Source organism: Anopheles ziemanni, chromosome 2 (assembly GCF_943734765.1).
Source record: "Anopheles ziemanni chromosome 2, idAnoZiCoDA_A2_x.2, whole genome shotgun sequence".
NCBI lineage: Eukaryota > Metazoa > Arthropoda > Insecta > Diptera > Culicidae > Anopheles > Anopheles ziemanni.
The window spans coordinates 45089371-45110874 of record NC_080705.1 but is presented as its reverse complement, the minus strand read 5'-3'; the positions used below and the strand labels follow the sequence as shown (position 1 = coordinate 45110874).

The window sequence follows — 21504 nt, the reverse complement described above, 5'->3', positions numbered from 1 at the left end:
GACATGGCGCAGACAAAATGGATCATTCTGGGAGAAATGTGTACGGATTGTGGGAATACAGAGAGATGACCTTTCCTGAAGGATATAGGAAGGGACATAAAGAGGAATATGGGACAGGAGTTCCGGAGCGTCAGTGGAGTGCAGGAGAAGTTGGGCGATGAAAGTAGCTTGAGTGTACCGGTGGCGAGTCTGACTCGTGGATAGCCCCAACAATAGACATCGTGACTCGTGAGCCAGAAGGGAGCAGGCATTGTAGCCGAGAAGACACCTTACGGCCAGACGCGTGAAGCGTCTTTGCACCCCCTCTAACCGTCCCAAGGCAATGACACCAGTTGGGGTCCATACCACGGAAGCATACGCAACTACAGCAACAGTAAAGCGCCAGCAAGCAGCGTGGGTCCCGTACCTCCGACGCTAGGGGATAAATAAGCCGCAGAGTACGGTTGGCCTTGAATACCACATTATCAATCTGCACGCAGAAGGACAAGGTGATGTCCAGGGGCCAGGGGCCGCCGACTGAGCCTGGCCAACGAACGCTTGGAAAGTGCGTGGTGAAAAGTTTACAGAAGCCTTGAGGAGAGAAAGCGGTCTCTGCGGTGAGAGACATGGAATGGGAAATGCGGGAGGAACCGCGCCGGATGCCGGATGTTAAAGTACCACCAAACCAGAAAACACATCGAGAGAGTTAAATTGTTCTAGAAGTATTCCTTCCATCCTTTTCACCATTGTCAACACGGGAAAGTAAAATCAAAATAAGAAACATTTATTATTCACATGAAGTTTTGGAATAATAAACTACTAAAAATATCGCGAATAACGAATACCATCTTAACACGAACAATAAATAATAACATGGTATCGTTTATTGAAAAATTAACTTCGTATCAAAAATTGTAACGTCCCTTTTTTTGAAATTGAAGGCATTTCTGGCGTTCAAAAAAGTGCTCGATCCAAATTTTTTGACAACGCGCTGCGTTGTCATTCCCATACAAAACGAAAAACCCACCATTTCTGGGTTGAATACTTGACGCGGTTTAAAAAGCTCTGGAGCGCTAGAGCTTGAGATGCTGCGGCAACCGCGGTGTGTGTGGCGTGCCCGATATAATTGCCTACGAACAGCTGTGAGCGAAACCATCCGTGCTCACACCTGAGCGGAGCAAAGTCGTGCGCCGTGATGGGAGAATGAATTGAACGTCATGGAAAACGATGTTCGTTCCTCGTAGGTTGTTCAACCTCGGGCATCGACAACTGACAAATAGCCCAGAGTGATTATTGCACTGACTTATCCTATCGAGACAACATGACGACAAAATAGTAGAAAAAGACGCATTGGTGAGAATTGAAGGCGAGCTGGGAGAAAGAGTGGGGCTGGGCATAGTAGAGAGCGGAATACGAGAGCAACTATGTTTTTGCTCTCTTTTTTTCTGGTGCGCTTGGTGTGCGTGTCACCTCTGACTCAACGTTGTGTGCGTGTAATCCGGCCCCCCGTTAAGCGGATATCGGGGGGTCCGAAAGAAAAAGGCAAAAAACTGCTCGATATTCAGTGTACCGCCGGATTACGCGGATAATGGGGACCAGAGAAATCCGCGTATCTCGAATTTCCGCGTATTTCGAATATTGTTTGACACATAGTTTATACTAGGAGTTAAGAGATCGAGCTCTTGTGTACATGTATCATAGAATATTCAATTTTTTTCTTTGCCCATTAATATGAATTTAATGCAAGCGTATTCAAACAACATAAATTGCAACAAACGAAATAAAAAGCGTAAGTTATGCAAATGTGTAATTTACATATTTTTCGTGTGGTTGTACATCTGAGGAATTTAAATCGATGTAATAAACCCAATCTACTGTCAAACTTTGAAAACCGCGTTGTAGTATATCAACCTTGTGCATGCATCATTCTGCATCAACCCTGCACTAATGTCAACGTGTGACAGATGTGACAACGGTATGAGACAAGTACTAAAGCTTGTCAAGGGAGAGGGCATTCATGTTCCGACGATCGACGGTGACGGACACGACATTACAATCTGGCGACGAGGATTTTGGAAAGGTGAGAAAAGAAAAATGAAAGTTATACGATAATATAGAAGTAGCCAGAGAAAAAAAATTTTCTATGGCATCACGGAAATGACAGTGTAACGCGAAAAGAGATAAATACGATAGGCATTTGTTCAAGCGCGATGAAAAGAAGTGGCTGTGAACGGCAAAAGGTGTGCTCCAATGTCCTATCCGAGAGCTGGAAGCTATTCATGCGATTCCCAGAACAGTCGTGAAGGCAAGAATTTAGTCGATGGAGGGAAGGGGATTGGCGGAAACTTTTGTGTTTCTCCAGAACAATCGCGAGATTGAATTCTCCATGTATTAGTTGATTTCGGCGGAAACGAACGTGTTTCCCCAGAAGTGGAGATCGCGAGAATTCGGAAGTGAGATTCTCCATGTTGGGTAGTTGAACGGCGGAAACTTAAGTGTTTCTCCAGAATGATCGCGAGAATTGAAGATTGAATTCTCCATGTATTAGTAGATTTCGGCGGAAACGAACGTGTTTCCCCAGAAGAGGAGTTCGCGAGAATTCGGAAGTGAGATTCTCCATGTTGGGTAGTTGAACGGCGGAAACTTAAGTGTTTCTCCAGCATGATCGCGAGAATTGAAGATTGAATTCTCCATGTATTAGTAGATTTCGGCGGAAATGAACGTGTTTCCCCAGAAGAGGAGATCGCGAGAATTCGGAAGTGAGATTCTCCATGTTGGGTAGTTGAACGGCGGAAACTTAAGTGTTTCTCCAGCATGATCGCGAGAATTGAAGATTGAATTCTCCATGTATTAGTAAATTTCGACGGAAACGAACGTGTTTCCTCACAAGAGGAGATTTAGAGAATTCGAAGGTGGAATTCTCTATGCTGGAGTAGTCGATTGGCGGAAACTTTAGTGTTTCTCCAGAAAGCGTGGAATTGCGAGAAATTGAGGTTAGTAGTCGACTCGGCATACGTTCGCAGAACATGCATTATTGTGAGAATCAGAGGTTGGAGTTTTCAAGTGGAATGGAAACCGTAGAAATGAATTCGTGGATTGTTGGTTGGAATTGGTATTGGGAAAATAGGTCGTATTCCCCAGAGAAAATTAAGTTGTTTGTTGTGTTGTGTTACAGATGCAAGACGCAAGGCCAGTGCCAGCATTCCGGTGTGACCGGATCGAAACCGGTAAACTTGCCATGGAATGGAAGGAATGGAAGGAAGCATTAGAGTGCTTTTTCGCGGCGTACGACATACAAGGCCAGTCGGAAAAGAGAGCCAAGCTCCTACATCTCGGAGGACCTGCACTGCAACGTGTGTTCCGGAACTTGAAAGACCATGATCACGTTCCGTTAGTGATGGTGGAACCACAATGGTATGATGACGCGATAGAAAAACTAGACGAGTTTTTCGCACCTCATCATCAAGCTACAACAGAACGGCGAAATCTTCGTTTGATGAAGCAAAAATCAGGAGAACGGTTCGCGGATTTTTTGATCCGGCTAAAGCAACAAGTGTCTCAATGTGGATTTGAGAGGTACGGTTCCGAGGTATGTTCCGTCTTGCGTGACATCTACCTAATCGATGCGGTGGTTGAAGGATGCTCCTCAAATGAAGTCCGATGCAGAATTTTGCTGAGAGATTTGCCTTTCTCAGAAATCGAGGCTTTAGGAATCGCACAAGAAAGTGTGGATCAGCAAATAGTGGAGATGAAAGCGGGACCACCTCCTGAAAAAGTGTTTAAAATAGAGCAAGGACGCTCGAAGGAGAACTCTAGATCAAGAGACACATATATGACGGGAACAAGACAAGCAAATGCCAAGCGAGATATACATGCTTGTTACAACTGTGGTAAGGTAGGACATTTTGCCGCCTCACCTGTTTGCCCGGCTCGGGGAAAAGAATGTCGAAACTGCAAGTTGTTGGGTCATTTCGAACAGATGTGCCGGAAGCCAAAACAGCCGACGGAAAAGGGCTCAAAAAGGCGTATCCGAACAATTGAGTTATCACCAAACGCGAAACAAGTGATAGCGGATTCTGATGAGCCTGACCCAAAAGTTTATTACGCGTTCTACTCGGGGAATGAATCGAATGTTATAACGTGTGTGGTTGGAGGAATTCCTTTGGAAATGCTTGTTGATTCCGGTGCAGACGCCAATTTGGTAAATGGCAAGATGTGGAACACACTGAAGGATAAGAAGATTGAAGTGGTCTCGTCAACGAAAGGGAGTTCTAAGATTCTGCGAGCTTATGGAAGCCAAACCCCACTCAAAATTCTAGGAGCATTCGTAGCGGAGATTGCGGTTGGAGAAAAACGGATCCAAGCAGAGTTTCTGGTTGTAGACGGAGGACAGCGTTGTTTATTAGGAGATAAGACTGCTAAGCAGCTGGGGGTGCTGAAAGTTGGAATTAATATAAACAACGTGCAAGGATGTCCGTTCCCGAAAATGAATGGCATAAAAGCTAAGATCCAGATGAACCCGCAAATAACCCCAGTGTATCAGCCGATGCGACGAATTCCTGTGCCATTGGAAGCTGCAGTCGACCGTAAGTTGGACGATTTATAAAAACGAGATATAATTGAAATTAAGAGAGGACCAACCACGTGGGTATCACCACTGGTCGTAGTCGGGAAGTCGAATGGGGAGCCTCGTTTGTGTCTCGATCTGCGCAGAGTTAACGAAGCAGTCTTAAGGGAACATCATCCAATGCCTTCAGTAGATGATTACTTGGCCAAATTAGGACGTGGAAGGTTGTGGAGCAAGTTAGATATCAAGGAAGCATTCCTGCAGATAGAGTTAGAGGAAGATTCGAGAGACGTGACAACTTTTATAACACGACGTGGTTTGTACCGATTCAAGCGTCTGCCATTTGGGTTGGTAACAGCCCCAGAGCTATTCCAAAAAGCAATGGCAGAGACCCTAACCGGTTGTGATGGAACAGTTTGGTATCTGGACGACGTGCTGATTGAAGGACAACATTTGCAGGAACACAATAGCCGATTGGAAAAGGTTCTAAGTCGATTGAAAAAACGGGGAATCGAGTTGAATTGGGAGAAATGTCAGTTACGCCTTTCGGAATTAGAATTCTTAGGACACAGGCTGAGTCAAGAAGGAATTAGGCCTGCAAACAGCAAAATCCTAGTTATCCAATCATTTCGAGAACCAACAAATGAAGCGGAAGTGCGAAGTTTCCTAGGGCTGGCAAACTATTTGAATAAGTTTGTGCCAATGCTTGCTACCCTAGATGAACCATTGCGCCGATTGCTACACAAAGATATCAAATTTGAATGGACTGAAGAACATGCAAAAGCTTTCAATGATATAAAAGAAGCTATGGGAAAGATAGATAACCTGGGTTTCTATCGAGTAGAAGACCGAACAGCAGTAATCACGGATGCTAGTCCGTACGGTCTAGGAGCCATGCTTATTCAATTCGATGAAGCTGACAATCATCGGGTTATTAGTTTTGCCTCTAAAGCATTAACTGATACAGAGCGCCGTTACTGCCAGACGGAAAAAGAAGCACTGGCAATTGTTTGGGGTGTGGAGCGATTTCAATATTACCTCCTGGGGAAATCCTTCGATATATTTACGGACTGCAAGGCACTGAGTTTTCTTTTCTCACCGCGATCGAAACCGTGTGCTCGCATAGAGAGGTGGGTACTACGACTACAAGCGTTTGACTACAAGATTATTTTCATGTCAGGGAAAAGCAATGTAGCTGATGTGCTATCTCGACTACCAGTACAAGAAGCAGTACCGTTCGACCCATCAGAAGAAATATTTGTTCGAGAGGTTGTTATGTATGCGTCAAGTTCTACAGCGTTGAATTGGCATAGTATCAAGGAAGAAAGCAAGGCAGATACAGAAATACAAGAAGTGTTAGGACTATTAGCATGTGGAGAGATCGAGAAATTGACGATAACTTATCGGGTGATAGCGAATGAGTTATGTGAATTGGAAGGAGTGCTCTTACGTGGAGACAGAATAATTGTTCCAAATTCGTTAAGGAACAAGGTACTGACTACGGCTCATGACGGTCACCCAGGCATTACAATGATGAAAAACCATCTGAGGTCTCATGTTTGGTGGCCAAAAATGGATGCGCAGGTGGAACAATTTGTAAAGAATTGTCGAGGTTGTATGCTCGTAGGAGCACCAGAATCTCCTGAGCCATTGCAGCGAAGTCAACTACCCGTTTCACCATGGCACACAATTTCGTTAGATTTTCTAGGTCCCTTACCAGAGGGACAACACTTGTTGGTAGTAATTGACTGTTACAGTCGATTCTTGGAAGTGTGTGAAATGGAATCGACAACTACCAGTGGCATAATCAGAGAGTTATCTATAATATTCAGTCGGTATGGAATCCCAGCAGCGATGAAAGCTGATAATGCACCCCAGTTTAGTGGCGATTGTCTTGAATTGAAAGAGTTTTGCGAAGCAAATGGTGTGAAACTTATAAATACGATACCTTATTGGCCTCAATCGAACGGGGAAGTAGAGCGTCAGAACCGTTCAATTTTGAAACGCCTGCGTATATCGCAAGAACTGGGACGAGATTGGAGACAGGAATTGTACCATTATTTGTTAACTTATCATGCAACCAAACATCCGACTACGGGAAAATCTCCAGGAGAAATAATGTTTGGTCGACGCATCAAAAGTAAATTGCCCACCATTTCCTCTTTTCAGGAAGATGTGGAAGTAAGAGATAGGGACGCATTGGTAAAAGAGAAGGGAAAGCAGTATGCTGATAAACGACGCGGGGCGAAGAGAAGTCAGATCGAGGAAGGTGATCACGTATTAGCCAAAAATATGAGGAAAACCAACAAACTAGACACGGAGTTTAGAAATGAAGAATTTATTGTCCGCCGTAAAATGGGCACGGATACGATCATCCAGTCAAAGGAAACCGGTAATGAGTACAGGAGAAGCTCAGCTCATCTCAAAAAGATAGAAGGACCTTCTTCAACGGAATTAGTAGATACAGGTTCGACAGATAACAGAAATTGTAATCCGAACAAACGAGTTAGACAACCACCGAAAAAGTACCACGAATTTATAGCACATTAGAATTCTATCGAGAACCAGAAGAGGAACAATGATTTTGAATTAACACAATACAAATAAAGATAGCCTACCGAAGCGTACACATTTATTTATACAAAGGGAGGGTTGTAGTATATCAACCTTGTGCATGCATCATTCTGCATCAACCCTGCACTAATGTCAACGTGTGACAGATGTGACAACGGTATGAGACAAGTACTAAAGCTTGTCAAGGGAGAGGGCATTCATGTTCCGACGATCGACGGTGACGGACACGACATTACACGCGTATCTCCGAATCCGCGTATGTCGAGTACCGCGTATGTCGGATATCTACTGTAGTCTGAAGCGGAAAACCTGCCCGGTTGACAAAAATTCAAATTTTTTGCAGCTGTCATGTAGTACCAGTAAGTTTTTCCATGGCAGATTGCTGGGACTCTTGCTGGAACTACATAGGCTGAGTGAGGGTATTTTGGCCCATGTATGAAATTTTGGCCCACTAGAAAGTAGATCAATTATTTCAATGATTTCAAATAAAAATGCCCCCTAACATTTTTTTTAGTGTTGAGGTCAATTTATTCTTGCTAAATACCAAATTTGGAGGCGATTGCATCAATATTTTTCGAGAAAATCGCTTAAAACTACGACGCTGTCTCTTTTTCAAAAAACCATGCCGTAGGCAGATAGTTCGCCCACCTTGAGATATAAGCAACCACTGCGTAAAAAATTCTGAAGCATTGTTTTTCTAAAGCTTTGAGTGTTTTTAGGAATTATCAAAATGTCACTTGAATTTTTAGAGCACGAGAAATAATTTTAATTTCGATCCAAAAGTGGGCCAAAATAGATGCAAGGAAATCTGGTTTCGATTGAAACGAAATTTGTATGCATTCTGACACTGACAGCTGATTGTCAGAAATTGTCTAAACGAAAATCCGATGATCTTGCAAAAAAGTGGAAATTAAAATATCGAATTAAACATTTTATCTTACTTATTCAACAAAAGTAAGAGTTAATAGCACAATCTAAATTATTATAAAGATTATTAAAACCATAAAACACATAAAAAAGGCATGTGGGCCAAAACTGGTACACAGGTGGGCCAAAATAGAAGCAAAGCGGGCCAAAATAGCGACAAAAAGTGTGTTCGGAAATTGATAATTTTTCAGTGAAAACATCCAATAAACTAAAAAATATGAATTTTAATGCATGCTTAGATAGCTACTCTACATTATCATACCCAGTTTGTCGTGATATGATCGGTACAATTAATGCAACGATTTATTTTGTGGTGACCCTTCCCTAAGTGGGCCAAAATGGGTACTTTTACCCTAGTACCAGCAACAATGTCAATTTCTGTCAACCGGGTGCACCACTCGCTTATGAGTCCATGTTCGGATCTTCTGCCATACAAAATTTTGTATGCATTTTGCATTAATGCACTGAATCGTTTAAGTAAAGAACAAAGCACGCTACTATAAATCAGCTTCGACCCATATTTGTCAAACGACGAAAACCGAGGTCGACAAAAACCGGGGCCAGCCTGTATTTAAAATCCGGTATAAATATAAATCAGGTCCTGGTCTGAAAAGTCAAAATCTCTATAAAAACAACAACAAAAACAACCTGGTCTGACCGCGTGACCACATTAAGGGGCGTTTCCACACAGCGAGTATGGGACGGATTTCTAGTAGTGAGTTTTTAACAGATGTCAAAAACGCGCAGCGTATATGGGTGAGTATGCTTCCGTGTGGACAAAGCCAGGTGAGTATGGTATGGGATATGGTGACAGTCGTCCTGGGTATCGGCCATACTCCCGGCGATGCCGGGAATGGTGAGTATGGTAGTGAGTATGAAAATGGGTGCCTGGTGAGTATGATGAGTGTCGGAGCACCCGTCACTCCCCAACCAGCCTGGAATGGGTTCTTTTTGAAAATTGAGCATGCCAGAGAAAACTCCATACAAAAAAAACCAGGTCTCTCGGACTTAGCCGATTTTTGCGATGCCACCCTCGATGATTGCCGTGCGCAGGTGCCGCGATAGTGGCGAAGACCCGTCGCTCGCGGACTTAGCCAAATTTTTCGATCCCACTCTCGGATTTTTCGATGAAGAGATCTTATTTATTTGATCGAACGCGCGCACCCTGCATTGCGCTCGCTCCCGTACAAGGGGAAGCGCACCGAGCTCAAAATTTTCCACTGCGGCTCATCGCGTTGTGCGTTTGTCTCAGTCACTGCGTGCATCCGTCGCTGCGTGCATCTGTCGCTGCGTGCTCCGTCGCTTCAAGCATGAGCTTGCATTTCTCCATTAGAACGATGGAGACGTGAATATTTTTTACTCCTTCGCTGCGTTCATCACATGCGTAGAGCGATTTTGCCAGATCGACGTAAACAAGCAACACGGTAAGTTCGCTAAAGTTTTTCGGCGATAATTACATATAATTTTTACATTTCATCTATTGCAGGGTAGTATATCTGGTATTCAATCAACTATCAATTATTCAACCTACGATTCTAGCTAGTTGGAGACATCTTTTTACGCAGAATGATAAGTTCCGGAGCAACGCACCTGACCGATTAAAGCTGAGCAAAAAACTTCCTCAACTAGCAGGTAAGCTCTGCAGTGAAGTGTGTGTATTTCATACGAAGTAGTTTATTGTATAGTGTGTATGCTGTTCTTGATGGATCATCGATGTTAACTTAGTTTTCGGTGTTATTGGATTCACAAGAAATCGAGAAATAAAAAGGTGAAAACGCAACGACAAACTTCGTCCAGTGTATTCATTCGCGCAAGGGCTGTGACGTCACAGCCGCGCGTAGAAGCGAAAGAAAAATCTCTCGGAAGTAACTCTCGGGTCTGGGGCTCTCGCGCGCTCACCTCTCAAAAATTGCACGGATGCAGCTGCTATTGTCACAACTATCCGTTGAACGGATAACCCTCGGTTTTTGAACGGATATCAACTCATCGCGAGGTTAAAGCACGCAAAAGGTTATTTGGGTCATCATACTCACTACCATACTCTCTACCATACTCGCATCGTGGAAAGAGCCCTTTAGGCGTACCATACCAAAAACTTGGTACGGTCGAGCTCCAGCGCACCATACCAAATGCAACCCAGCACTTCTGGGTTGGCTGACGATGGTGTGCTCGAAAGAGCTCGATGAAGTGATCGACTTTTCATATTGGTAAGAACTTGTCGAGCAATTATCAGTTAATTTGTGAAGAGCATCTCCAAAAAGTTATTTGATAGAAAATAATAGCATATTTTAGAATCATGATGGAGTTTAAAACTGTTATTATTATTTTTCCGTACCATAATATTGTTGAAACATGACAACTTTACTCCATGGATGAAAATAATGCGCTGCAACTGTCGTTCCAACCAGGCGTTAAGAAACAAAAATACTCGTTTTTTTTTTCTTTTATAATAATTGATACGATGTATTTGCTTAAATTGTTTCTACCCGCTCTGTTGGTCATAGTTCTTAATCCAACAACTATTTCGTTTTGAAAGAAGTTATGCAGCATTCAATACGTTGAAAAAAATATTCTCATCTTTTTTAAAGCAAGCCGTAGACGTTACATATGAATCTGCACAGATGTTTGACGTCTACAGCCTTTCCTTAGCTATTTCCAACATCCCTCGAGATATTCGGGATATCTGGAGGGATGTTTGACAGACGATGGGTACGAGAGAACAAAAGAAATCTGTAGACGTCAAAGATCTGCACAGATTAATATGTGACGTCTACAGCCGGCTTAAGTCGTGAAACAATGTGGTGGTCGTTTCGTATCCGCGCATCGTCTGGACACGTAGATGGCGTCGTTTTGGATCGTCGGGACGGCCAGCCATTTTTTCGCTTTTTTCAAAGTGTTGTTTACCTTTTGTATGGGCCAGCGCCGAGAAGTTTATCGTTTCCGCGCTCCCAATCGTGATTCCCCTAAATTGTCAGTATATCCCAAGTAGAACCGTGCTGCACTTTCCTACCAAAAGTGTGCATGCCTACCAAAACAACGCCTTTCAAGTGTATTTTTGGTAGGATTTTTTGACATTTACACCTCATAACCTACCAAAGCGTATTCGGCACCATCGCCGTACGAAACGTCATGTGGCTTCGTTTGCCAAAATTTGTTTTCTTTTTAATGAAATCGAAGCAACTTGTTCTGGAGCGCTAGTTAATAATAACGCTTTCGCGGGTTTGGGTGTCGGAATCGGAGTGAAGTTTATAGAACAAGTTTTTAATCAACATCATGGAACAGGGTAGGAAAAGGGCACGAAAGGAAACAGGATTAGACGATGACCCGTAGCGGCAGGCGCCGAAACTGCAACACTGCGTTAAAAGTTGGCGGTTGGACATCGGTGGCGGTTGGACATCGTGGCGATCATCGGTTGTTACCGGGTGTAACATAGCATCGGTGGCCAGTGTCCGATAGCAGCGCTTGGATCGACCGACTCGGGGTGGCTAATCGGGAGGATTAAGCAGCTCAAGGAGGAAAAAGCAGCTTAAAGTGAACATCAACGCGTTCTACGTGTTTTCACTGGCCATGACGGAGTAGTGCTGCACATCGTACATCGCAGGAGCCTGCTACGATCCTTGGTCGCTGTTTGCCAGGACGAACCAGAGGAGGGGTCGGACGATTTCTGGATGTTTCGCCTGATCGCCTTCCGAACCGGACGATATGTATATATTATTATTATCGATATATTAAAATAATAAAACAAATAAAAATATTTTCCTGCATGAAAATAATTATTATGGGAAAGAAAAGATATCCTGAACTCAGCTCATATAATCTACTACGAATGGGTATACGTTTTTTGCGCGTAGAAATAGGTATTATACATAAACGGTCAGTCACGTCAAAAGCGTTCTCTTTTGAGGTGTACCGCAAGTATAGAGAGAATTGATTTACACTTCTTTTCAGAAGTCGGTTTACGCCTAGATTGCATAGGAAATCTGCTGCAAAAGAAGGGGTAAAATAATTCTGAAAAGGAGAGCGGGCAGTTGTGAAGAGAATTATTTTACCCCAAAGTAACGCCAAAATTTCTCGTTGGGATGTGCTTAATGTTATGGTAGAACACCTCAGGAAATCGATATTCTACTGTATTTTTTTTGCTAAAAAAAGGTTCATGAATTCTATGTCCAATCCATTCTACCCAGCGTTCGATTTGAGTAAACTAAAATCACTCACATAGTCTCTAGATCGATTCGTAACGTGACTAATTCCCGAAGTCCCAAAGAAATCAAATCTGATTCGAATCCCAATAGAACCAAATCCGTCATGTTGGGATTCGAATGTTTGGAATCCGTGTAAGGATCCAATTATTGAATCTTCCGAATCCCAATTCTGCCAACACTAGTTCTGTCATAGTGTCACGTTTATTGACCAATACTGCATATTTTCCTCGAGGCGAGGGAAAACGAATCAGCACACAATCAACAACTTTCGCTGTTCCAAACAAGTTTCTGTTTAATCGGTTGGTGCCACGACGAGCCGGAACGCTCAACATTCCAGCGTTATATCTACAGGGCAATGCCTTTGTTGCCAAAACTGGAAAGAAACTAAACGGAAAGAATCGTTGAAACCACTTTCAACGTAGTGCAAAAAAGGCATATCGTGGTGCAAGATCAGTGTCTAAAGTTTTCCATCACAATGAACGGACTTTCCTTGCGTATATCAAATGTACGGGCGAATGAAAATATTAAAAAGAACTCTGAAATAAGAATGGATCTTTTCCAAGTGCCTTCTACGTTTCTGAATGCAGGTAATGAAACGAACATTGGCCATAACACGTTCGCAGGCCAACTAATCACATTTGTTTTCTTCCACAGATAATGCTTATTTAAACCAATTGAATAAGTCAGCATCAATCGAGGAGCAAGTTAAAGTTCTTAAAGAGGTAGACGATGGAACACATTCAGATGTGTTTTGTTAAACCATTCATATTAACTAATCGTCTTTCCTTCTACAGTATTCTTCTTTCGTGGTCGGATTGGAGGATTCGTTTAAGAGTAATGTGCAAACATTAGCGAATTTGTTCATGGAAGCCCCACTTAAGCATGCCGTACGCAATACTATAGCTCGTACTTTAAGCAATTTGACTGCCAGTCGAGAAATCGTAGCAACAAGTATCGCCACCAGCATCAAGGCACGCATTCTACAGGACTCTATCGGATCGACTGACCCGGCGCAACGCAATGCCACGATATGCAGTATTGGTAGCTGCTTTGAAAACTTCAAACCAGGCTGCGAAGCTGTGCGGCTTAGTCTGCAACAGTTGTTTCAATTTCTAAACAAATCAGTCATGGTTTATTTAGAACGCATGAAGTAAGCGACAGCCTTCTGCAAGACGAACGTTTACTAACCGTGTAACAACATATTAATGTCTTGTTTTTCTCCTTTCAGTGAGCATGTTTCGCCATCGGACAAGAGTGAGCTATGTTTGTTCATACACTCTGCGATAAGGATAGTGATTTCATGCTTTCAGCAGTTCCCTGATCAGCTAAAAGCATCCTATGAGGGTGAGAAAAATGTCGAAAAGTTGGTACTTATTTGTTGGGATCTTCTAGAGAATCCTGAAATACCGATGGACACTAAAACCAACTGCGGGATACTGATAGCGATGAATGCCAACCTTGAACAGCGTTTCCTGCGGTTGGCCCAGCGTGTTTTTGCAGAGGACAGCTCAGCAAAGCAGATGTGTCTGGTGAATGGAATTATATGCTCGATAGAAAACGAACACTTTACCAGCCCCGACTGGAAAGGCATCGAAGTGCTACATCAGGCGGCAACAGTTCTTAAAGAAATTTCCGAAGAAAATTCAGTAGAAGTCAGCATCGTGTTGGGTACTACACGAGGATTTTATCAAATGACGAAACGTCTGCTTAGCCTGAAACTCGAAGGCTATAAAACCTCCGAGCGCAAAGAATTGATTGATATCTTAGCCATAAATCTACGCTATTCGCTATCCCATTTGGATCACTATGTGGATAGTATACGGCATATATCGCGAGATTTGCTTAAATGCACCATTCAACTTGGAACGCGACTGGATGATACGCTCAACGGCATCATTTATGATTATATTCGCAACGGAGCCATAAATATTAATACCAAATGCGTACTAATTGGAGCATTATCTTCGATACTGAAAGCGAAGGAAGTACTACGTGCCATCCCGGACGTGCCAGAGTTTCTGCTGGGGTCGCTGACCTGCAATGATCACGCAAACACGAACTTGCACATTAACAATTGCTACGAATCGCTTATGATGTCCTATCCATACGAAGACAACAAGCAGGAATGGTTTAACCGATGGATTCATCCCATTTTGAAGGAAATTATGAATGGTCGTGAGAATTCGGTTACCACCGACGAACCTGTCGATGGTGGCGTCAATGTAGTTCAGGGCGCTTCGGAAAGTCAATCGGAAATTGCGGCCTCGGATGGCAGTGATGGAAACGACATAAAAGATACCCTACACGACCTGATTAGAAAGGCTATTCGTGCGAACCCGGAAATAGCAATACGCATGATTGACAGTAAAGTTGGTGTAAGTTTCGGATTGATTCTATCGTCCCTGGGAATTGCCCGGAAGAGTGGTCTGTTTGACGCGGTCCAATCTACCGAGAGTATGTGGAAGAATCTGCTTTCCTATGCAGACATCCGGCAGGCTATGATATCGGCCGATGAATCGACGCGCATGTCGGCCTTGTATTTGATAACGGAGTGTCACAAGAGTACGGAAATTTTCACCCAGCAAGATCTAGAGTGCATCCTGTTCTTTCTCGAGACGAACATCAATGTACAGGCGGCTTCTCTTCGACATAAGATTACCTCATGCATGAAGAGTGCATTGAATAGACTTCGGTCAGGTTTTCTTAGCATCATCAAGAAGTCGGACATCGATGGAAAGAGTCATTACTATTACGGTTTTGTAAAGCGTCTTCATGAGTTCTGTGTGGATAGTCAATTTTTAGGAGCAAATTATAGCCGGCGCGTGATTTCTTTTCAAATTCTATTGCAGCTGTTACAAATTTCTACCTATATATTTCATGACGACGAACATACCAGCATATGGAATGAACAGCAAGTTCGCATGCTACTGACCGCATTGAACGATAGTTATGAGTCCAACAAGCACAACTCACTCAAAGTGCTGTCCTTCTGTCCACAACAATTTATTGAACGTTTCAATAATGAGCTTAACTATGAAGTTACACGAGCCCTTATGGTGAGCCCACGACCGAACGATTCGCTTTCGGCCGCATACTATCTGGAGTATCTATGCTTCGTTAACAAGACGATCGAGGTGCCCAGGCTAGAGCGAGAACCAGCCGATGCCATCGTTTCGGAAATCAAAGCTTACCGATGCTTCTTATGGTGCGAGGAAATACTTATGCATGGCTTTCGTCTCGCTAGTAATTCATTATTACGCGCATCTCGCGAGAATCCTATGTTTGGGGCTTTGATTTGCATCCGTCATTTGCTTAGTAAGTTGGATTACAAGGAACTGTCCCGAGAAGAGAGCTGGAAGACATCCATCACTCGCCTAATTGGTACATGTGATAGCATAGCAAAGATAGTTTCCGTTGTTACGAAGAACTCATCACCGGAAGGTACATTTTTAGATGAGTTTCTGGATGATGGCGTAGATAAATCCGAAGATATCGAAATGAGCGAGGAAGAAGATATGCCAAGTGATGAATCTACGATGGTTGACGTGATCAGTGCCACAGTAGACGATACGAGCAAACTCGAAACGACACCGCAAATGATATTGCTCTGCTCATGGCGTACGATAAAAGAAATTTCATTGATATTGGGTGACATTGCTTCACGATCACCAATCACAGACGGAACGAGCAGTTCCGCTGCCGACGATGGAGAGGGTCTCCTAACTTGCCAGCAGATTTTGGGCATTGGAAACCAGTTTATCGAGTTACTCTCCGAAACGACACATAGAGGAGCGTTTGAGCAAGCTTATATAGGATTTTCCAAGATTTGCCTTCGCCTCTGGGGCTCACCCCACGCCGAACTACACCAGCTGCCGATGCGTTGGATCAAGGAGCTCATAAACGCCATCACTGGCAACGGTCAAACGTCTGGGGAACCTGGTGGTGGTGAAATTAGAATCGAAAAGTTGTGCATTACAAGGCGTAGTGCCGGAATACCGTTCATTATTCAAGCGCTTATAACCTCCGAGCTCCAGGTCAGTTCCACCAAGGGACTTCAGTTTTGCATGAGAGCACTTCTCGAGCTCTGTCGTTCCACCAATACTAGCAGCCAAACTAGGACTCATTCGCTTAACATACTACGTTCCTTGTTTCGATCAACCGATCTGGGCGAAACGGTTGGTGAATTTATCTCCGAAGGCATTATGGGAGCTATCGACGGTTATGAGGCAGAGTCTTGGTCGGTAAGTAGATACAACGTGCAATGTCTAATCGGTTGTTCCGTTACATTTCTCCTTTATTTTTTGCATTTTTTACAGGAAAGAAATTCGGCTACACTATTGTTCTCTGCGCTAATGGTACGCGTATTTGGAGTGCATCGTTCCAGAGATACTGAAAATCTTAACATTCGTAATAAAATGACGGGAAGAATATTCTTTTTGAGGTATATGCATACGGTGGTCGAAAGAGTGTGGATCATACTCTTACACAATTTTTACTCTTTTTTTAGATATCCTCTTCTTTACGATTATTTTGTACTGGAACTAGAGAAAGCCAGTAAAATCATCATACAAGGAAGCCGAAGTAAAAAACTACATCCACTCCTGTTGTTGCTCAGCCGATTGTATCCATCAGCGCTAGAAGGCAGTGAATCAAATTTAAAGGTAATACGCTAAGCATTAGTTAAACTATTAAAATTAGAAGTTATAGATAATCTTCGCACATCAAGAATCAGGACTATTATTATTATCTTATTACCTTGCTTCCAGTAGATTTTATCCATAACCTAGCTAAGATTATTTTTAAATATTTTTCTTACACTCACTTCTCTAGTAAATATTGTACAAACTAAATCATTTGCTGAATTCGTACTCACGCCGTCAAAACTAGAAAATTCAACCTAGGCCCTGAATCTCATAATTATGAGCTGTGTAGAACAAATATCATCAAGACTTTGTCGTGACAATGACAAGAGAGATTTTACAATTACAAACTTCTCCGTTATCTAAGCCTAATATATCATGGGGTCCGCGACAGCCGAGCGGTAGCGCCGGTTAGAAAATCGGCCCATGAGCGCCGAGGCTCACCACCTCGACAGCGTGGGTTCGAATCTCAACCGAGACCGGACCCTCCCCTGTACGAGAGGACTGACTATCCACGTACAACAGGGAAACAAGTCTCGTAAGCCCTTAACGGGCAGGCATGACCAAGAGGTCGTTACGCCAAGAAGAAGGTATCATGGGTTGTCTGAATACATAAGAAGCCATTGTTCTTCTTAAAAGACTAACTTTCATTTTCTATTGCTCTTTTTACCTACAATTTTACAGCTGTCGCGGTTCGTACCTCTAGTTTCCATTTGTTCCGGGTGCGCCGAACTACAGACACGGTATCTTGCAGCCAAAATCATCTCTATCATCGTATCCCCGGATCTGGTATTTGATAGAATTTGCCTGCTGCTGGAAAGCTTAAACCGGTCTAACAATCGCAACATCAACCCTAACTCAATACACGGGGCACTGCTGCAGATACTTTACCTCGTCAAAACTAAAAATACTGGCCTGGTGGTGGCAGCCACATCTAGCGGGCAGTTGAACAACTGGATAGAACTATACACGGCGATTTCAAATTACCTATTCGAAGTGAAGCCCAACTTTACGATTTACTGCACTGTTTTGGATATTTTACTAGAAATCCTGGCACGGTACGTTTGCGTTGTAGATTCTTTTCAGCTTACACAAGTTTTAATCGCTATTTTTCTATCCTCAACGCTTACCTCAACAGTTGCCAGCACATCATAATTAGTGAGGACGACCAATTCATCGATGATCTGAGCAATATTGTAGACTATCTATTGAATCTTGCCCAGCATCGGAAGTATCACGGTGATCCGTTAGTGCAGCAGAAGATAGTTCTGATGAAAACGTTTATGTATTTGTACAGTGATGATGACACCGCCGGCAGAAGTACAGAGTGTTTTCTGTTGCGCATTGAACCACATGGCGAGAGCCGACAATCTATGGAGTACGTAGAAGCCATGCTAAATATGGCACTGTTAGTGCTGGATGTTGATTACATTGGAAAGCACTACGAAGACTACGATATCACCCCTGTGGAGGTGTTCTACTTTCGCAATATTTGCGAGCTTAAGCCTGACCGGTTACGTTGGCTGAAAACAGAGTTGCTTCGTTCGCAGGTGTTTCATAGTTGCTTACATCGTCTGATAAATTGTGATGACGATCATACATCGCCAGCACAACAACCATACACGATTCGAGTTAAAGCGTATCTGGTACTTAGTTACAGTACCGTAGCTGTGAATAACGCGCTGGTGAACGGAAAGAGTGGCCGGGAAGCAATACAGACAATCTTCAAAACAGCCAACAGCCAACCACACCAGCTGCGCGGTGCCATGTTTCGGTGTCTAAAGCGTCTTTTACAGAACGAAACGAAAGGTTCTAGCGAGTTTACGATGAATATTGACTTTTTACCAACCCTTGCGGCTGCCCACCAATCACACCCCATCAGGTATGCTGAATTAAAGCGGATTCGTCTAATTTGAATAGGCATATGCTTTATACTTGTTTGGATGCTCGTACTTACGACTTGTCTATTTTTAATGTCCATCCCTTTTTCAGGTTGACAGCTGTTGAATGTTTGCATATTGTTGGACGGCGCGTCTTCGATGGAAAATCTGCCAACCAATACATAAGTTTTAGTTATGCTCTATTGGATTTGCTCAATGATGATGACTGCACAGTTCGCTCAAAAGCATCACTGGTTGTGACTCATTTGTATCAAGCGATCGAAAAAACTAAACAGAGTAAGTATATAACTATGTACAAAAAAGTGCATTAATTATCTCAATTGCTGTACCTAACCAGCTCACTTTTTTCTCATTTTCTTGTCCTTCCAGAACCACTTGTAGCAACATATGCACAAAGCGTATATTTACGATTACTTACCAAAACGATGGTTGCACACAAGATAACTGTAAACCAAGTGATAGCTGTCGTCATTATTGTGCTGGTTATGAAGGAGCAAGATAGAAAGGATGAATCTGTAAATATTGACGAAATAACGGACGTAAGTACATTGTCTGATATTGCTTATAGTTAAAGTTTCATACATTTATAGAATGTCAAACTATCTTTGGTTATTACACCAAATAGAAAATAGATCGTCGTAAGAGTATATAATTTTTCTGCGTTTAGAACAATATACCAATTTGATGATGCTTTTCTATTATAAATTGTTGCATACATCCCCCAAGTTTTGTGTCATCTTTGGCAGTAGAATCAATTGAAATACTTACAAACAAAATGATTGTAAATGAATTATTGGTTTGACATTCTACTAATAACTGGAATTAGATACACTACTTTAATTGTAATAAAAATAGTAAAATATTACTTTGGATGTTATACAATTGCAGATCAAAGTATTTGACAAAAATGAAGTTAACATATACGGTGAGTTCGAGTTGCTTCGCGCGTACTGCATAGCAGAGATTCAACATTTGATTGCAACTTTCGAAGGATATGACATCAACAGTAACGTGGAAAAAATACAGAAACACGTAGACAAACATCTAAAACAGCCGTACTGTATTCGCGCGATGCTTTTATCCGCGGTTGCAACACCATCGAAGATGATAGGTGTTGTTCTGTTAAATAAAAACATATAAGAAAGCCGATGTACAACAACTCTGACATATAGTAAAAAATGAAAGGATATGTAAAAAATAAATCAGATTTCAATGTAGCATATATCAATTTATTGTGTTTCTACTATCTTCGTCTATAATTTTTTTTTTTCAAATATGGAAGGATTGATTTCCTGCACTTCTGTTTATGTGGATTCTGCAAGTACAAACGAAATTTTAACATATTTATCCATCCCAAGTAGCTGCTTGCACGGTTAAGAACCAACATGAACACCAGCAACCGTTACGTTTAAACCGATCATGTAATCATGCAAGAAGAGAAGGCGCACAAGTGATTAGGTTTTCGTTCCAATTTGAAGGTTTCGCGTTAGAACGAAGTCCGTCATTCTCCCAACAGTCCCGTGTTGGTGCTGTGCCGAATGTTGTGCTCATGCGCCATCCGCAAGCCTCACAAACGGTCGGCCTGTCGAGCCCCCTCTGTCGTGTCGTACCGTTTTCTTTTTTGAGGCCTTTGCAGTAGCACACGACATGACAGACCAATTTCGCCTGTTTGCGGTGAATCGATAGCGAATCGGGTCGAGACATATAGTCGCAGTCGAACGACATGGAAGCTAGCAGCAGTACCAGGAACGATTGCCTGGACAAAAGCACAGGTCACACGGATATAGTGACTGCTTAGACCTGGGGGTCATTGATGGAGGTAACAGTGGGGACGACATGCGCCTTATTAAATTGCAATGTCCCAAAACCACCATCTAGAGTGCAGAGGTGCCCTTCCTGTGTTGTTTACGCGCTACTCTGTCTGTGAAAATTTTAATGCCTTGCCTGAACCAGGCACGGCCAAGCGTGTTTGAAGTGAAAAAATAGTCCCGGAGCAAAAGAACAGAATCGATCTCCGTGGCACACTTCCGCAGTGGGCTGTTGTTGCACGTCTCTTTCAAGTGAAATTAAAAGGCTACACTAGGACCAAATCTTGTATTTGAAATGTTCCGCCTGCTGAAAGCGCTTATGAAATGTCGCGACCTCCGTTATAAGCTAACGTGGTGAAGCAAATCGATGTTCCCGTATACCACATGATCCAGAGTCAGCCCGCCAGTCAGTCTGGATTCGGCACTCGACAGTGCCCGCAGCAACCTCATAAGCCATCGGTTAGTCCTGAAACGAGCAGTCACTGAATTATTAGAAGAAAGTGCCTCAATGATATTCTATGAATTCATCTGTTCCAATGAGCTTTTTCTCGATGCACGTTTCTGCAGAGGTTTATATGCATGAGAGTCAATCGGAAGTGTTCGGAACATACGTACATATACACACACAAACACACACACAATTATGAAACACACGGTGCTAAATTAATAACTATAGTATACCCTTCCCATTTCCGATACAGAAGTAGAAGTGTTCAACCCTGGCGGGCATGTTGAGGAGGAGGAAGAGTAGTTTGTGAAATTTGTAAACCTTGTGCAAGAGTGTATAAGAGATTCCTAGTGCATCTAGCAGCAATTGTTGGCGAATCTAAATTACCGAAACTGGTTGCTCAAAGCAGAACGTGTAAAACGATCATGGCTAGGGATGTGCGATTTTGGTTCACATTA

General features: G+C 42.8%; 1 protein-coding gene across 1 annotated transcript; it reads left to right on the top strand.

Annotated features, from left to right (window-relative positions):
- The first annotated feature begins 12624 nt into the window (after positions 1 to 12624).
- On the top strand, positions 12625 to 20003 carry LOC131282577 (thyroid adenoma-associated protein homolog). Its single transcript, XM_058312082.1, has 11 exons — positions 12625 to 12836; positions 12904 to 12971; positions 13044 to 13399; positions 13478 to 16490; positions 16566 to 16690; positions 16757 to 16910; positions 17574 to 17947; positions 18028 to 18771; positions 18882 to 19066; positions 19160 to 19329; positions 19679 to 20003. Exons 1-11 carry the CDS (start codon positions 12725 to 12727, stop codon positions 19928 to 19930), a joined length of 5553 nt encoding a protein of 1850 aa, XP_058168065.1. The 5' UTR covers positions 12625 to 12724; the 3' UTR covers positions 19931 to 20003.
- Positions 20004 to 21504: the final 1501 nt, after the last annotated feature.

Excerpts from the sequence above, each read along its gene's own strand:
- LOC131282577 (XM_058312082.1), top strand. The coding sequence starts at position 12,725 with ATGAACGGACTTTCCTTGCGTATATCAAATGTACGGGCGAATGAAAAT. Across the intron at positions 12,972-13,043 it reads AAGTTAAAGTTCTTAAAGAG|TATTCTTCTTTCGTGGTCGG; the intron begins GTAGACGATGGA and ends TTCCTTCTACAG. Across the intron at positions 19,067-19,159 it reads GATCGAAAAAACTAAACAGA|AACCACTTGTAGCAACATAT; the intron begins GTAAGTATATAA and ends TTGTCCTTCCAG.